The sequence below is a fragment of the Cryptococcus depauperatus genome, chromosome 7 (assembly GCF_001720195.1).
Source record: "Cryptococcus depauperatus CBS 7841 chromosome 7, complete sequence".
Classification (NCBI taxonomy): Eukaryota; Fungi; Basidiomycota; class Tremellomycetes; order Tremellales; family Cryptococcaceae; genus Cryptococcus; species Cryptococcus depauperatus.
In genome coordinates this window covers 324,783-338,567 of record NC_089474.1, presented here as the reverse complement: position 1 = coordinate 338,567, position 13,785 = coordinate 324,783, and the positions used below count along the sequence as shown (strand labels likewise).

The 13,785-nt window shown below is 45.5% G+C and overlaps 7 protein-coding genes across 7 annotated transcripts; 3 read left to right on the top strand and 4 right to left on the bottom strand.

Annotated features, from left to right (window-relative positions):
• Positions 1–75: 75 nt before the first annotated feature.
• L203_105444 (uncharacterized protein) lies at positions 76–3,007 on the bottom strand (the record flags this gene model as incomplete). Its single annotated transcript, XM_066214811.1, has 6 exons — positions 76–579; positions 631–1,674; positions 1,721–2,138; positions 2,194–2,494; positions 2,541–2,815; positions 2,865–3,007. 6 exons carry the CDS (start codon positions 3,005–3,007, stop codon positions 76–78), a joined length of 2,685 nt encoding a protein of 894 aa, XP_066070908.1.
• An 834-nt stretch (positions 3,008–3,841) lies between these two features.
• On the bottom strand, positions 3,842–5,005 carry L203_105443 (uncharacterized protein; the record flags this gene model as incomplete). The annotated part of the gene is made up of 5 exons (XM_066214810.1): positions 3,842–4,175; positions 4,228–4,328; positions 4,377–4,676; positions 4,725–4,806; positions 4,860–5,005. The coding sequence occupies 5 exons, from the start codon at positions 5,003–5,005 to the stop codon at positions 3,842–3,844; spliced, it is 963 nt and encodes a 320-aa protein (XP_066070907.1).
• A 215-nt stretch (positions 5,006–5,220) lies between these two features.
• L203_105442 (uncharacterized protein) lies at positions 5,221–6,207 on the top strand (the record flags this gene model as incomplete). Its single annotated transcript, XM_066214809.1, has 6 exons — positions 5,221–5,239; positions 5,289–5,389; positions 5,440–5,565; positions 5,620–5,758; positions 5,805–6,061; positions 6,112–6,207. 6 exons carry the CDS (start codon positions 5,221–5,223, stop codon positions 6,205–6,207), a joined length of 738 nt encoding a protein of 245 aa, XP_066070906.1.
• A 398-nt stretch (positions 6,208–6,605) lies between these two features.
• On the top strand, positions 6,606–6,961 carry L203_105441 (uncharacterized protein; the record flags this gene model as incomplete). The annotated part of the gene is made up of 2 exons (XM_066214808.1): positions 6,606–6,697; positions 6,832–6,961. The coding sequence occupies 2 exons, from the start codon at positions 6,606–6,608 to the stop codon at positions 6,959–6,961; spliced, it is 222 nt and encodes a 73-aa protein (XP_066070905.1).
• A 408-nt stretch (positions 6,962–7,369) lies between these two features.
• On the bottom strand, positions 7,370–9,627 carry L203_105440 (uncharacterized protein; the record flags this gene model as incomplete). Its single annotated transcript, XM_066214807.1, has 9 exons — positions 7,370–7,801; positions 7,855–7,977; positions 8,030–8,189; positions 8,237–8,442; positions 8,488–8,669; positions 8,720–8,886; positions 8,936–9,008; positions 9,149–9,334; positions 9,396–9,627. 9 exons carry the CDS (start codon positions 9,625–9,627, stop codon positions 7,370–7,372), a joined length of 1,761 nt encoding a protein of 586 aa, XP_066070904.1.
• A 689-nt stretch (positions 9,628–10,316) lies between these two features.
• On the bottom strand, positions 10,317–12,282 carry L203_105439 (uncharacterized protein; the record flags this gene model as incomplete). The annotated part of the gene is made up of 7 exons (XM_066214806.1): positions 10,317–10,594; positions 10,645–10,685; positions 10,739–11,578; positions 11,639–11,745; positions 11,795–11,835; positions 11,887–12,047; positions 12,098–12,282. 7 exons carry the CDS (start codon positions 12,280–12,282, stop codon positions 10,317–10,319), a joined length of 1,653 nt encoding a protein of 550 aa, XP_066070903.1.
• Positions 12,283–13,070: 788 nt separating this feature from the next.
• On the top strand, positions 13,071–13,596 carry L203_105438 (uncharacterized protein; the record flags this gene model as incomplete). The annotated part of the gene is made up of 4 exons (XM_066214805.1): positions 13,071–13,149; positions 13,211–13,250; positions 13,299–13,353; positions 13,402–13,596. The coding sequence occupies 4 exons, from the start codon at positions 13,071–13,073 to the stop codon at positions 13,594–13,596; spliced, it is 369 nt and encodes a 122-aa protein (XP_066070902.1).
• Positions 13,597–13,785: the final 189 nt, after the last annotated feature.

Here is a 13,785-nt window from a genome sequence, read left to right as displayed (position 1 = left end):
CTTAGAATTTATTCTCAATATATCAAAACTTCCAAATCATTATAATGATATTTCCACCACAGCTACAATCTTTCCTTAAACACTAGACGTTGTTGTAGCATTAGGGTTCAAATTTTCAACCTTGGCAGCTACCTTTTCGCCTGCTCCTGTCCCAACAGTTGGGTGATCCTTGCCAGTGACGGCGGGGTGAGCACTATCAGTAAGGTCGAAAGCTGGTGACCTCCACTCCTTGCCAGCACCAGCCATGTCCTCAACCTTGAATGCCCTACCTGTCCAGGACTTCTCGGCATCATGTGTAAGATCAGGGTTAAGCTGACTGTCTCGACTGGTGACAATCTTGAAAGTGCCAGGCTTCTTCTCAATCTCAGCCTTCTTTTCGGCGGCAGTGCTCTTCTTGCGAGCATAGAGATCCTTGAGAGCCTGGGTTCGTGTAGTCTCGTCGGACCTCTTGGCTTCATCAACTCGGTTACGAACTTCAACGAGCTGTTCATCAAGGTGCCCAAGGGCAGTGTGAACTGCTTTTTGGACAGCAGCTGTAATAGCCTTCTTAATAAGACCAGTAGCGGTAGATTTGATAAACTAATTTCAAGAACTCAGCGATCATACTTGTAGAAGCCTCATTTGACATACCTTGTAGAGCAAGTCATGCTTTGAATTCCTAATAGCAAATTTCAAAGTGTCGATGTTGACCTTTACAAAATTGGTCTTGAAGACAGTGTCTCGACGATTTTCAATAGATTCAAGCTCCACATCGACGGAAATACCCTTGCCAGCAATGATGACATCAGCAACGCCGTGATCAGAGAGCCTTGGCCATCCCGTCTTGCGCCTAAATGCAAAAGCAACGTCTCGAATGTCAGCCTGAACTTGAGATAGAGCCAAGCGGAATTTATGGTGCTGGTTGTCCATAGTCTGGTTCAACTTGGGGTAAGGGCTGAAAGAGAATGAATTGAAAGACTCAAGGTGAACAATATTAGGGAATAAGTTGGGACCAGAAAGCACCAAGCCTTCAATAACCAGGTCAATGTTGGGATCAGAGTACTCAGCTCGGGGAATTGGAACATAAGTGACGTTTTCAAGTAAAACAGGAAGCAAGACTTGTCGGACGTCATTCCAAAGCTTGGGCTTAAAAGCAAGGTTACCCTCTGAGTTGAAGAGCAAGTCCTTGGTGAAGCGCTTGATGTCGTCGCCAAGTCTAGCGTTGAGAGGGTCCTTGCCAAAAGCAGTGAACCAAAGTTGAAGCTCGTCGAAGAGTTGTTCTTGGTGAGCCTTGTATTTGTCAGTGAAGAACCTCTTGCCAGAGTCTCTCAAGGCAATCGCCTCGCGATCAGAGTCCTCGTCAAGAATGTAGCCAGGCTCGAGAAGAACTTTGTGAATGTAATCGTTGAAATTAGAAAACCATTCGCGGAGCTCAGAGTCGTTTTTGGAATCTGTGTAAATCTGGTCAAGGGCATCGAGAACACCATCAAGGGATCTGCCATTGGCAAAACGCTCAAGAAGAGTGCGGAATTGGTCGGTAGCAGAACCAACAGCGGGGTGGGAGCTGACGGCATTGGCAGATTCAAGACCTTTGCTGCTTACATGTCTAGCGTGGCCTTGGTAGTTTTCAAGAGTGTCAAGGAGCCAGGTAATGGCTTCTTGGTAGTCTTTGTGGCCTTGACATTCGACGACAACCTACAAGTAAAGTCAACTTGGTCAGGTGTGGTAGGAAGGAACTAACCTTTTTTAGTCTATAAATGAACTGGTCTCTCCTTTGTTCAGGGAATTCATCGTTGAGGAAGTCCTTACTTCGTTGGAGGTAGTCGGCAGCCCTCTCCCTGTGTTCGGCAGGTATGCGTTCCCTTATTTGAGCAACCTTACCCCTGGCCTTGTCCTGGTTTGTTTCGTCTTGGGGATCGGGGATCTGATTTCCTGCAGCGTCCGCCTTGGTACTAGCGGCTCCCTTGATTTGTTCTTTTTGGTGAGAGAGAGGAGCGTTTGGATCGCGGGCGCTGTCAACATCGGCAGCATGGGAACGAGCTTGTTCTTGTCCTTCAACCTTGAGCTCTTGGGCCTTAGTTTGAGCATCGGCCTTAGCTTGCTGAGCTTGAGACTTGGCCTCGGCAGCGGTCATAGTGTTGCCATCGGCATCGACAATACTATGCACCGAGTGAGTTCTTGATAGACCCTAGCAGCAGTCATTAAAACACTCACGTAGCATCACCAGGAGCACTCCTGGGGTCGTAATTGATTGTGCGACCTCCAGGTCCCTTAAACTGAATGTGAGGAGTCTCGTTAGGGCCATGCTTCTGACCATCCTTGCCAATCCATTCATTGGAAGGAGCCTCTCGTTCGATTTGATCGAGTTGGTCTTGTGAAGGCCGGACATTGTCAGCCATCTTGATAGCAGCAGTGGCAAAAATGTCACGACCGATAATCCCAAAATCATTTAGAAGCTTTCGAGCCTCAGAGTTAGTGAGAAATAGAGTAATGAGAACTCTAATGTGAGCAGCGGCTGCAAAGTTCGTTAGTTGCATCCCGACACCCAACAGACCACGCACCCGTGTTGGCATCTTCTTTGGCTTGCTCATTAGTCACTGGAATGACACCCTCTTGCTTTACTCTAGAAAGGTCGCCACTATATGATGCCCAAACGGCATTCTGGAAAAGCTCATCCGCATTCTTCTCAGCAACAATCGACCGGAGGGTCTCAATTACGTCTCTAAAGTCATCGATGAGAACACGACCTTCTGGTGAGAGCTTGGTCAGGTCGACAGGAGAATGTTCGACAGCATAATCAAGAACTTTGTCAATCTGAGTGTTGGAAGGTAGGCGTCTACAGTCGCTGTCAGTCATGCCCTTAGACGCCAGCCCAAAACACTCACCCTTCTCGGAAAGCCTGAATTACACCCCACATCTTGAGTCCAGTTTGGACATTGCTCTCCGCCTTTTGGCTCTGCATCGGCTGAGTCACGCTCATCTTGCCAGGCTTCTGCGTAATCTCGGATTTGGTTGCTGGGATACTCATTGCGAAAGAAAAACTCTGCCAACAGTGTCAGCAATGTCTTGCTGTTGTATCTAGACAGTGCAATGACTGACAATTTAACAAGAAAAAAAGATAATAGTTAAGGATTACACTTAACGTCGGTAAAAATATATAGAGTGGAATTCTCAATAGGTGGTGCCGTTTTATATACGTTGAGAATCAAGATGAGACTCTGAACGGAATAAGGATGACGTCATAGCATCACTAATATTAAGAATGGAATTTTAGCTGCTTTAATGAGCGTCATAGTTGGCCCTTGCTGATTGTTGCCACGTGGCAAATCAAGAATTGGCCCAACATGCCCAATCTTGCATTGTTTCCGCCCAAAAACACGATTAAAAATAAAAAGTCGGAAACATGACGTCATATATTTATTTGACCTGCCACAACCAGCAATGTTGGAAAGTTGGTTGTGTTTTTGTTTTTGTTTTTAGAATTTTTTTGACAGATTCACAGATATTTGTTTTGTCTTGAGCATTACTGAATATAGATATGGGTGTATGGAGGAGTTTTGTTGGAGCGGTGTAGCGGGAGATGCAAGCAGGATTTGTCATTTGCTTTACACACCACTGCAAGTTCTGAAAAGGTTGGAACTATTGACATGATGCGATGGTAATGTGAGCAGTCAGGACGTACGTGGTGTGTAGCAAGCAACATTGATGGTGAGCATGATGGTGAGCATGATGGTGAGCATGATGGGAGTAGTTTCTGTGTGGTTGTACCAACAGACCGGTGTAAAGGCATTATCGTGAGTATACAAAAATCAGAATAGATGCCAACGTTCCACCAGTCACTACATTGTAGTCAGGAAGTAGACTATTGTTCAGCTTTTCTTTCCTCAACCCAGCGTCTAACGGCCTTTCTGGATTGTGCTAGTATCCATGCCCGCCTCCATCTTGCGTCCTTGGCTCCTATGCGCTCTTCTGCCGTTCCTGGCTTTTGACCAAGAGCGTCTGTTGGACGATCTAATCCCCACTGATCCCAAAGCCTCATCACAAACCCACAAGCAGTCCAGATCTCATCGAAAGAAACATCAAACAATAGGTACCACTTTGGAGGAAGAGGTATGTGAAGAAGTCGTGTGGTAAGTAAGATAGAGATACAAGCAAGGGTATGGGGAGGATGGATCGCATATAGCGGTGTCAGTAGCCTGCGGATACGTCAACACAAGCAATACTTGCTGCAGATCAGGCGTTGCTCACATGTCATTCAAGACTGACCAGCACATCTGACCAACTTGATCTTCAAAAACGAGATCAAGTATTCTGAGATAGTTAATCATGTGGCTGTATGGCAAGTCCACCTATAAGGACACTTGAATGATGATTTACCAGGAATACAACAGACATACCTGCATGTTAAATCCCAGTCTCTTGAGGATTTGCATCTCTGACGCCGTGACAACATCTTTCCAGTCCCAAAACACCTCATCATGGGGCCTTGGTATGTTGAAATTGAAATCCCGCCAAATTGGATCCTGTGCATCTTCTTCATGCGATAAGATTCCAGATTGTAGAGGATAATCAGAAGGGAGAGACAAAATATGTTGTATGCGAGCCAAGAGGACAAGGTAGACATTGATGAGATCTCGTAATCTGACTGTAGTCTCGCAGAGCTTGGAGGCCAAGAAGAGAGAAGATATTGAGATGTCCTGTACGTTGTCAGCATATACGGATTCGTCAACCGTTCGAGCACTTACATTGATGCCAAACGAAGCAAGCGACGAGACATAATAAAATCTATGTAACAGCACCTGCGCCGTTGCCATTGTATTTTGAGGCCTACAAGTACACTGGGATAGTACATCCAGCTCTCAATCCTATCCAAGTCTTACAAATCCAACATTATTCCTGCCTCTTGAATCAGCATACAGCCCACAACTCGCAGGTCATCCTCCAGATCACTCGGAATTCCATCTCTACTCGATGGCGTAGCCACAATCTGCTCCAAAGTAGCCAGTGGATGGGGCGTATGGGACATTTTGAGGAATGAAAAAAAAAAGATATTTCAAGGCTCTCTCTAATTTTCTTCTTATAAAAAAGTTCTTATAGATGTACTCTGAACAAATAGTCAAAGTGGAGGTGGGATAAAATGTACGAAACCGACGGAATCAAATTCAAAACAATGTTACTTTTCAGCATCTTTCTTTAAATAAAAGTTCTTTTGTACTTGTCAACTGCCAAACATCAGAGAAAATGTCTGACGACGACTGGGGCAAGTATATGCGTCTAGGAAAGAGATGATTACTCACGTTTGGACATAGATGTCAATCCTACTCCCTCAGCTCCTATGCCTGCTTCGGCCCTTCCTCCAAGGGTGCCCGTGAAAAAGTGGGACGACGAGGATGTTGACGACCAAGACAACGTACGTCATGCCGCACAATGGCAATCTAGAAGCGTTTTGACAAGGCGTAGAGCGATGATGACTGGGATAAGTCTTCCGGAGATGAAAAGGCAAAATCCAAGACCGTTGCCGTTCCGAAGAAGAAAGGTACTCTCAAACAGAAGCTTGAGGAAAAAGACAGACTTGCCAAGGAGCGTGTAAGTGACATTTTGATGCAGCGAAAACTCTTTCTCAAGGAAAAAGATGTATAGGCCGAAAGGGGAGAGGATGACGATGGGTTGATTGACACAATGACGGAACAAGACAAGCGGCGGCTGGCGAGAGAAAAGGAAAAGGAAGCTGATTTGGCGGTTGCTTCAGACTTGATGGGCGATATGGATCTGGGAGATGGTGTGTAGCTTGACCCCAAACTTGAGCGCCACTGAATATCACTCAGCTGGTGACATCAAGTCTATCCTTCTCGCCAAACCAGCTACCAAGAATGACTTCACGACTCTCTCCAAAGATATTTACTCGGTCCTTCTCAAAAAGCACGAACTTAACCCTCTGTATTCACATTTTGTCGAACAGCTTGCCAAGGATGCTTCCGCTGCCCTTACCGCTGTGCAGACTAGGAAGGTTTCTTCCGCGCTGAGCGTACTGGGCAACACCAAGCAGCAGGAAGAGAGAGACAAGACTAGTGGCAAGAAGAAGGTGTGTCCTGTAATACTCTCTTGACAGCATCAACTGACTACATCTCAAAGTCTGCCGCTAAGCCTAAACTTGGTGGAGCCAAGGTCCTGAGCAAGGTTGACACAGAGGTGTACGACGATGTTCTCGAAGACGATGACTTTATGTAGATCTTTTCTTTATCTCACAGCACGAGAGTGTGCATGATATAGATTGTAACGTATGGAGTGATTTGCCTGGAGATGCCATATTGACCAAATGGGCTGGCCTGTGGGATAGTACATCTTTGGATGGACTTTCTAGCAAGCTGCTCTGTCTTTCCAGCTTATCCATGAAAAGTTGTTTTGATACATTTAAAAGTATTGGCATGTCGAATTAAAGAAAAAAAAAGAAAAAAAAGAAGAAAAAAAAGTATATTAATGACGCGTTTCTTCGGCATTTCTCGTTCCTATTATTCTATTTCATTTCTCTTCTTCTTATCATTTCTTATCATCTTTAAATCTCATTACTTTACAGAATTTCAATTCTCAGCTTATAATCAACTTTTATCTCCCTCAATCATTTTATCATGGGCATTTTCGGTCGCCTTATCCACTTTACCTTTGATGCTCTTGCATTTTCCACTATTCTTGCTGGGGTGAAGAAGACTACTGGTTTTACGTGAGTGTCGAGCTTGCAATGTCAAGAGATACACAGGCCTATCTTTTGTGTACTGACAGATACAACGTCTTCGATTGCAATCCTGCTCATATGTGACCTTTATCAATCCATCTCACGCCTATCTGATCCTCTAGTCCCGCAACGGACCTCATCCCAGACTCTTCCATCAAATCGCTAACCGACTCATATCTTGGCGCTGGCTCTACCATCTTTGACATTGTCTCGGGCCAAGCTGTGACGAGCCAGTATTTCAAAAGATCATAGGCTGTTGGCATTGGGGTGGGTATCCGACAATGGTTATCAAAGTGTTGGACAACGGGGCGGCGACAGCAGCAGATAAGACCTAGTACTATATCGGATATTGATGTAATACCAGAGTCCGGTCAGACTTGTGGCGCAAGCAGGCATTCTGGCAGTTCCGCCTTACATCATGGCACAGGGCATGAATACACATATGCAATGAGCAATCAGACCTGGCTCTCAGGCTAACGTATAGACTGAAGACTGACGAGCGAGAATCTGACAGACGTTGGTTTGATCGCAAAAAAGAGCGCTACATATTACGATATCAAGAAATGAAAATGAAAACTGGGTTTACATCCTATTATAACCGGAAAAGAACCCTCTTGATATAACAACAAATCGTCTATCCCAAAACCATTCTCAAAAGTTCTACTCTTCACGAACCGTATGGCTCGTGGTTACAAACACCTTTGCTGGACCTTTCTCACTTGGCATCTGCGTCTCAAACGGGCTCGTGAACTTTTGCACAACAGTCGGCAATCCTGGTAGCTCGCTAAATCTCGCCCTCTTGTTCTTTTCGACCACTTCCGAGAATGGCGCAGCCTCTATCTTTGTCTTGCTGGAGTAGCCAGAAGAAGTGTCATCAATAGGAGGAGTGATTTGCATCTCAAACCCGTTGTTGCCGTTATTAGACAAGCTATCGCCCTTGCCTCCATGAGTGACGTTAAGACGCTGACCAAGTTCAAGGAATCGTCGAGGAGCGTAACCTTCTGTAGCGGGAGGCTTGTAGGCCACCATGGGTTGAAGAGCTTGTGGCGCAGTAGGTAAAGATTCGGAAGTCATGTTTCGAGGAAGAAGAATCTGAGGACAAACCATGTCAGCGGTCTCATCATCAAAACACAAGATAAACGTACGACAATAGACAGACATGTGGCTAAAAACAGACCAAGATGCCCCACAAGATACAAGAGATCAGCCCAAAATTGGTTCTTGTTGATTCTCTTTTCCTCGGTGAAAGCATCCGCAGACAGAGTTAACTGGCAGCACATTGTCAAAATCATACTCAAGACACAAAGGCAATACACTCACAAAGCTGATGCTGTAAACCAATCGGCACACCGTCCTAATTTCATTCATTTCCGCGAAAAAGTGCAACCTTTCCAAGACCTCATAATCGACTCCATGGCGCTTGATACTCCTGAGGAATGATGGTAAGATGATGCAAAGGCCAATGGAAGCAAAGGCCAAACTATGGCTTTGTTAACAAATCCAAGCGTCAACTACAAGTTGACCTACAGCAAGCTCATACAAGATCCGACAAGGAAGAGATACGCTCGTATCATGTCCAAGTTATGGTTTTCAATGTGCACCGCTCCAATAAGCAAAGCAAACGAGGCGACAAAGAGGATAATCCAGATCTTGAAAAAGCCAGATCGAAGCCAGCTAGATTTCGGACCACCGGGAGTGTTGATAGACTTGATGAGGTAGCCCCAGTAGAGGAACTACAGACCGTCAGCGGCAAAACCCTCTAGAGATGATGGACACACCTCTTCAAGATGTACACCCTGCAAAAAGCCCCAGCCGGCGGTGATAAAGTACAGACTGAGTTTCCAAATCCTGTAGTGAGTGGGTGTATACAATTGCCATGGTGTGACGATGGTCTGCTTAAGCGGGGGGAGGTAGATCCAGTACTCGTCATACAAGACATGTACTTCAATCCAAGTGTAGACTAGCATGTCCATTCAGCAACGATCTACAAGACCCAAAGGTTCCACTTACCCTGGAGACATATAAGCGACCCAAAGAGAATGTAACACATCACAGTTCTGAACCAATTATCCTTGGAGTAGAGCAGACATCTCCAACGATCATAGTGCCAGGTATGCCAGAGCATAAAGAGAGTACCGGTGAGCGATATGAGGGCCGAAAAGGCCATGACGGTCGGACTATTGACCCATCAGTCATCCAACCCAAAACAAGAAGAGTGAGATTTACGTCATTTCTGTAAACCGATCCGCTGATGGTAGTCGGGAGCACGAATTGTATACGGGAAGAGGATATTTGCGACCTAGAATGTAGACTCTGTATGGGTTTCTTTCAAACAGCAACGGACACAGCATTCCAAGCCATTCTTGACAGGTATATATACCGCGAACGCCAGTCAATCCTCAGGGAACCGTACCATGTGAAGGCTCCATACGCTCTCACCCACAACATGCCCGCAAGTGGGATTGGAGGACAAAGGGTTTGTCCTTCCCACAACTGTTTGTCTGTCTATCATCACAGCTTCGGTCCTGACACCTCTCCGTCTGGAAAGGCTACCTTTCGGAGGTTTACTGTTTCCCGATACCGGGCCATCCGGTACCGCTCTGTCTAGGGATGCGATGCTGCTGGCTAGTCAAGACAATCAGCTAATATGAAAGGGAAGTGTGAAGGGATGTGTAGTTCAAATTACCTTTGAGTGGAAACGGATTCGGACTTGACAGATTACCCAACACAGGGTCCGCCGACTGTACCGTGATCCGTAATGGTTGAATGTGTTCTCTAGCTTGAAAGATAACGAGTTGGATGGACGCGATGAGCCCAAATGAGAGCCGCTGCTTGAAGAGAGTGTACAGTCCTGGAAACCCGCCAGGTGCTTCTGCATGAGTAGTCTTGGGTGCCGTTATCTCAGGCTGCACGTCCATTTCGGAAGAAAAAAAAGAATAAAGAAAAGAATTGAGATGTGATGGAACAAGAGCACAGACGGAACCAAATGCCCTTTGTGGGTTTGTTGTCCTCCGATACACAATGTTCTTTTGGAATACACAACTGTATTCCAACATACATCCTTATCTTCGTCTTGGACGGCGATGGAGATTTGTATGAACATTCAAGGGCTATCACGTTTGCAGCCATCATTTTGGATTCGGATGATCTCCCTGTACTTAGCCCTTGTTGGGTAATGTTTAGACAAGGTAGGCGCTGGCATAGGAATATATCGGAATGGGTCTAGGATAAGACGGAGAGCGCATGTCTGGCAGACACCGTCTATCGTTAACGGGTACTCTATTGCTGGCAGACAGCATACATGGGCCTTGGCTTTTACTTGCCGCTCATCTTTGCGCCCAAATGGGTTGGTGTAGTGCCACACAACCAGCTGGTTTGATCGGCGTCATGGACAGTCATTATATGCGTTGCATTTGCCCTTGCTAGTCGTCCTCTGGACTTGGCTAACTTGAAAAATATGGAAAAACTATGAGCAATATCAAAAGAAAATCCATAGGATGCAACTACAACGTTTTGAGCGGATAAAGATGCAATGCTGATTAAAGCGTTGTAAAATATGTCAATTGCCAAATACCCAGAATGTGAACATCTTTCAACCACCGACTCTTTAGAACCCCCCGGGTCCCATTTGATCTGCCTCTCGGCTTCTCCCAGATGTGACCTCATTACCGTGGTCGACACCAGATCTGCTCCCTTCTCCTGGTCTTCTATTTCCCGATGAATTTTCAGTTGTATGGCTACGCAATTCATCGTCCGACGGTTGACGATGACGGCGCATGAAAGCAAGATAACGAGCAAACCCGTGTTGGGTTGGTGGGCGAGGAGACTCTAGAGAGCTGGGTGTGGTAGGTGTCAATGCAGGTGATGATTGAGGATGGTTGAAATCTGAACAAGTCGTCAAGTACCGCAACATCAGACATGTGTAAATCACACACCTTTTCGACATAACGGACAACTCGATGATACTTGCAAGAGCCTACCAAAAGATCAGCGACAACTCAAAAAAACTCATAAAGAGAGTGAATTAACCAGGGATCTATACAGCTTTTATGATACATGTGTTCCTTCTCACATGGCAAAGACCTCAACTCATCTCCATCCTCAAATTCCAACAGACATATAGGGCATTGTTGCCCATCGCCGTCAGCTCCATCCGGCATTACCTGTATCTCATCGAAAGTCTCGGCTTGAGACGTTGACTCATCCTTGGCTGGAGATATAGCAGTCTCCAAGTCATGATCAGCTGCAGTATGGAACGACACGCCATCCTCTGTATCGCATTTGGATTGTGGTCTGCTTTCTCCTGCGACTGTATGTCGTATTTCATCACGCCTTTCTCCCCTCTCCAGCTGGGACATTGGCACAGTTTCTTCATTACTTTGATCAGCTCTGTTCCGCTTCGTCCCACCGGATTGCTGGTTAGATCGACTAAACTTGAAGACTGGAAAGGTATCCAGGATCGCCTGCGCCAGCCCACCCGCCGTACTTTGTCCTCTCTGCTCATCGTTTTGTTCTCGCCTGCCGTATCTTTCCGGGTTTAACATCGCCTTTCTCGCACCCATGATTACCATGAGCAAAAACATCGTGCACACGACTCCAGTTATAGTATAGAGAACGATCATGGGCGTGGAGGTCTTCTTATTGCTCCCCGAATGATTATCAGAGGAGTCGCCAGTGCCATTGGGAATGCCGGTGGCTGTGGCTTGACCGGTTGAGTTACGGGCGGTGAGCGTTCCGATAAGGTACGTCCTGGTAGAAGGAGGATTCCCAGACAAAGATGAGTTGACATCGTGTCCGGAATTATTCAAGAGTGTACCGTTATAGTTTTCAAACGTAGCATTCGTGTGAACATACTGATTGTCAATAACTCTAAAATAGTTGATCCTTATGTGAGCGAAAAGTGTGAGATCTACATCATGATTTACATACCTGGCCACTTGAACGGTCCGAGTCGCAAAGACATCTAGTGGTTTTTCAAAGTCGTTGATGTATTCTGAATTCAACAAGCAAGATTGCGAATGAATTGTGTATAAAAGCTAGAGAATGTCAACACCGCCAAATAAAAACGCGGACAACAACACCTACAGCAGAGACAGCGCCTCTATCTCTGGCCAAGGTGAAAACGTCTACGACACATTATCAGCTCCGTCCTAGTGCTATGCAATGCTCTAACTCACCCCATTCCTCACTCATCGCCGTCTCATTAAGATCGCAACTTATAAACGCAATCCATGGTGTCGTTGTTGTCATATTTTTCCCCATACTCGATTCTGAGAAATGTACAAGGGCACCAGAGGTGGTGCCGCCCGTAGGCACATCGGCTCGCAGCTGGAAAGAGCTTCGTATACCATTCAGCCTCGTGCAGCATCTCAAAACGAATGGACTCACACGCCACCACTATACACTCCTAATGGATCTGTCCATTGAATCGCAATGGTGGAAGAGTCTGTGAGATTCAAGCCTTCCGTCTCATTAACTGGTTGCGCAGGAATATATCCGGCACAGCGCAAGGTCTTCACAAGAGTGATAAAGATGATAATGGTCCCATACGAGAGTAAAGGACCAGAACGCATCACGTCTAATTTGGAACCGTTTTGAACAAGAGACTCTCTAGGCGAGAGACGATAGATGGCAGACTAATGCCGTTTTGCGCCAAACCTTGGTGAGGATTAAACCAAGGTTAGCGGGCAAGCGCCACGATGATTGAGAACCTTTGAGAGTAAAAGGCAAATGAAAAGCACAAACAATCGGAAGCGTTGTGGGATGACAGGGAGCTCGTAAATTAAGAGTCGTTGAAGGACAGATACAAAGGAAGCAGAAAAAAGTGACTGAGAAGTATCAAGGTCGTCAAGAGCCAGAAATAGCTGTCCTACGAAACGTGTTAGCCAGTTTCTGAACTCTCAGCTTGCCATTTCTCTAACAAACCTTTCCAAAGCCGGTCACAAAGAAACGTCTTTTTTCTATATATAAAAAGAAAGAGAAAAAGAATAAGATAAAGAGAAAAGTTGTTAAAGTAATTCTAAAATCCCATTGCAATACAAAGCGGATAGGACCGTGCCTGAGTTTTATTTTTATTTATCTTTTCATCTATCAAATAGTATTTAACAAAGTATACATGCATTGAATAACATATGCATGCGGCACACTCAAATGCAAACATGTTAATATATACAAGACTGCAAGCTCAATGCCATACATGGACTCGCCTCGCTCTTAGTGCTGGGAAAATCAATGCAATGAATGTTATCATGTGCACATTACGTAATCACAGCTTGGAATGTACTTCAAAGTTGGAATTATTTTTACATTTGGATCTATATTGAACCAGTTGATATTCACGATATATATATATATATATAGTATGAGTGACGTTGCTGACTTGACAGAAAAGACTTATGAAATTACTCGAATGATCCCTTGGGGTCGTGTAACGAGCTATGGTAAGCTGTTGGTCACAACCTGTACACCCATGAGAGACTATGACTGACACTCTTGCCGTAGGACATATAGCCAAGCTAGCAGGCTATCCTAATTATCCTAGGTATGGATCCTCTGGCGTGGTCCAGAGGTAGGGCTTAGCAATACCCAGGCATGTAGGGAATGCACTCAAGGTGCTTCCTCCAAATTCCGCCATCCCATGGCAGGTAAGTTGTTTGGAAAGCCTGCTTCGTTTTATTAATACATGACTGCAGCGTGTGGTTAGCGCCAAGGGGATTATCTCTCCAAGAGGCGACCTAGGTCTCGGTGTAGCACGGCAAAAGGATCGATTGGAACAGGAGGGAGTAGAAGTAGAGACATTGGCTGGTGCAGGCGGGGAGAGGATAGACTTGCAAAAGTATGGATGGTTTCCTGATAGTCTGCCAGGAATTAGCCAGCAGGCATCATAAGCATGGGTTTGAAGCAACTTGCATCATCTCATGGCATATATGCATCGTTATAATCATCTTTGGAGTATCATGGAATTCTTAACGTATAATGTCGTTTCTAGGCATTGGTATGGTCATCTATAGGGCTCGAGTCATCATCCTGTAAACGTTATACACATAGGCGAAACAACTCTGAAACGCAGCGGGAGA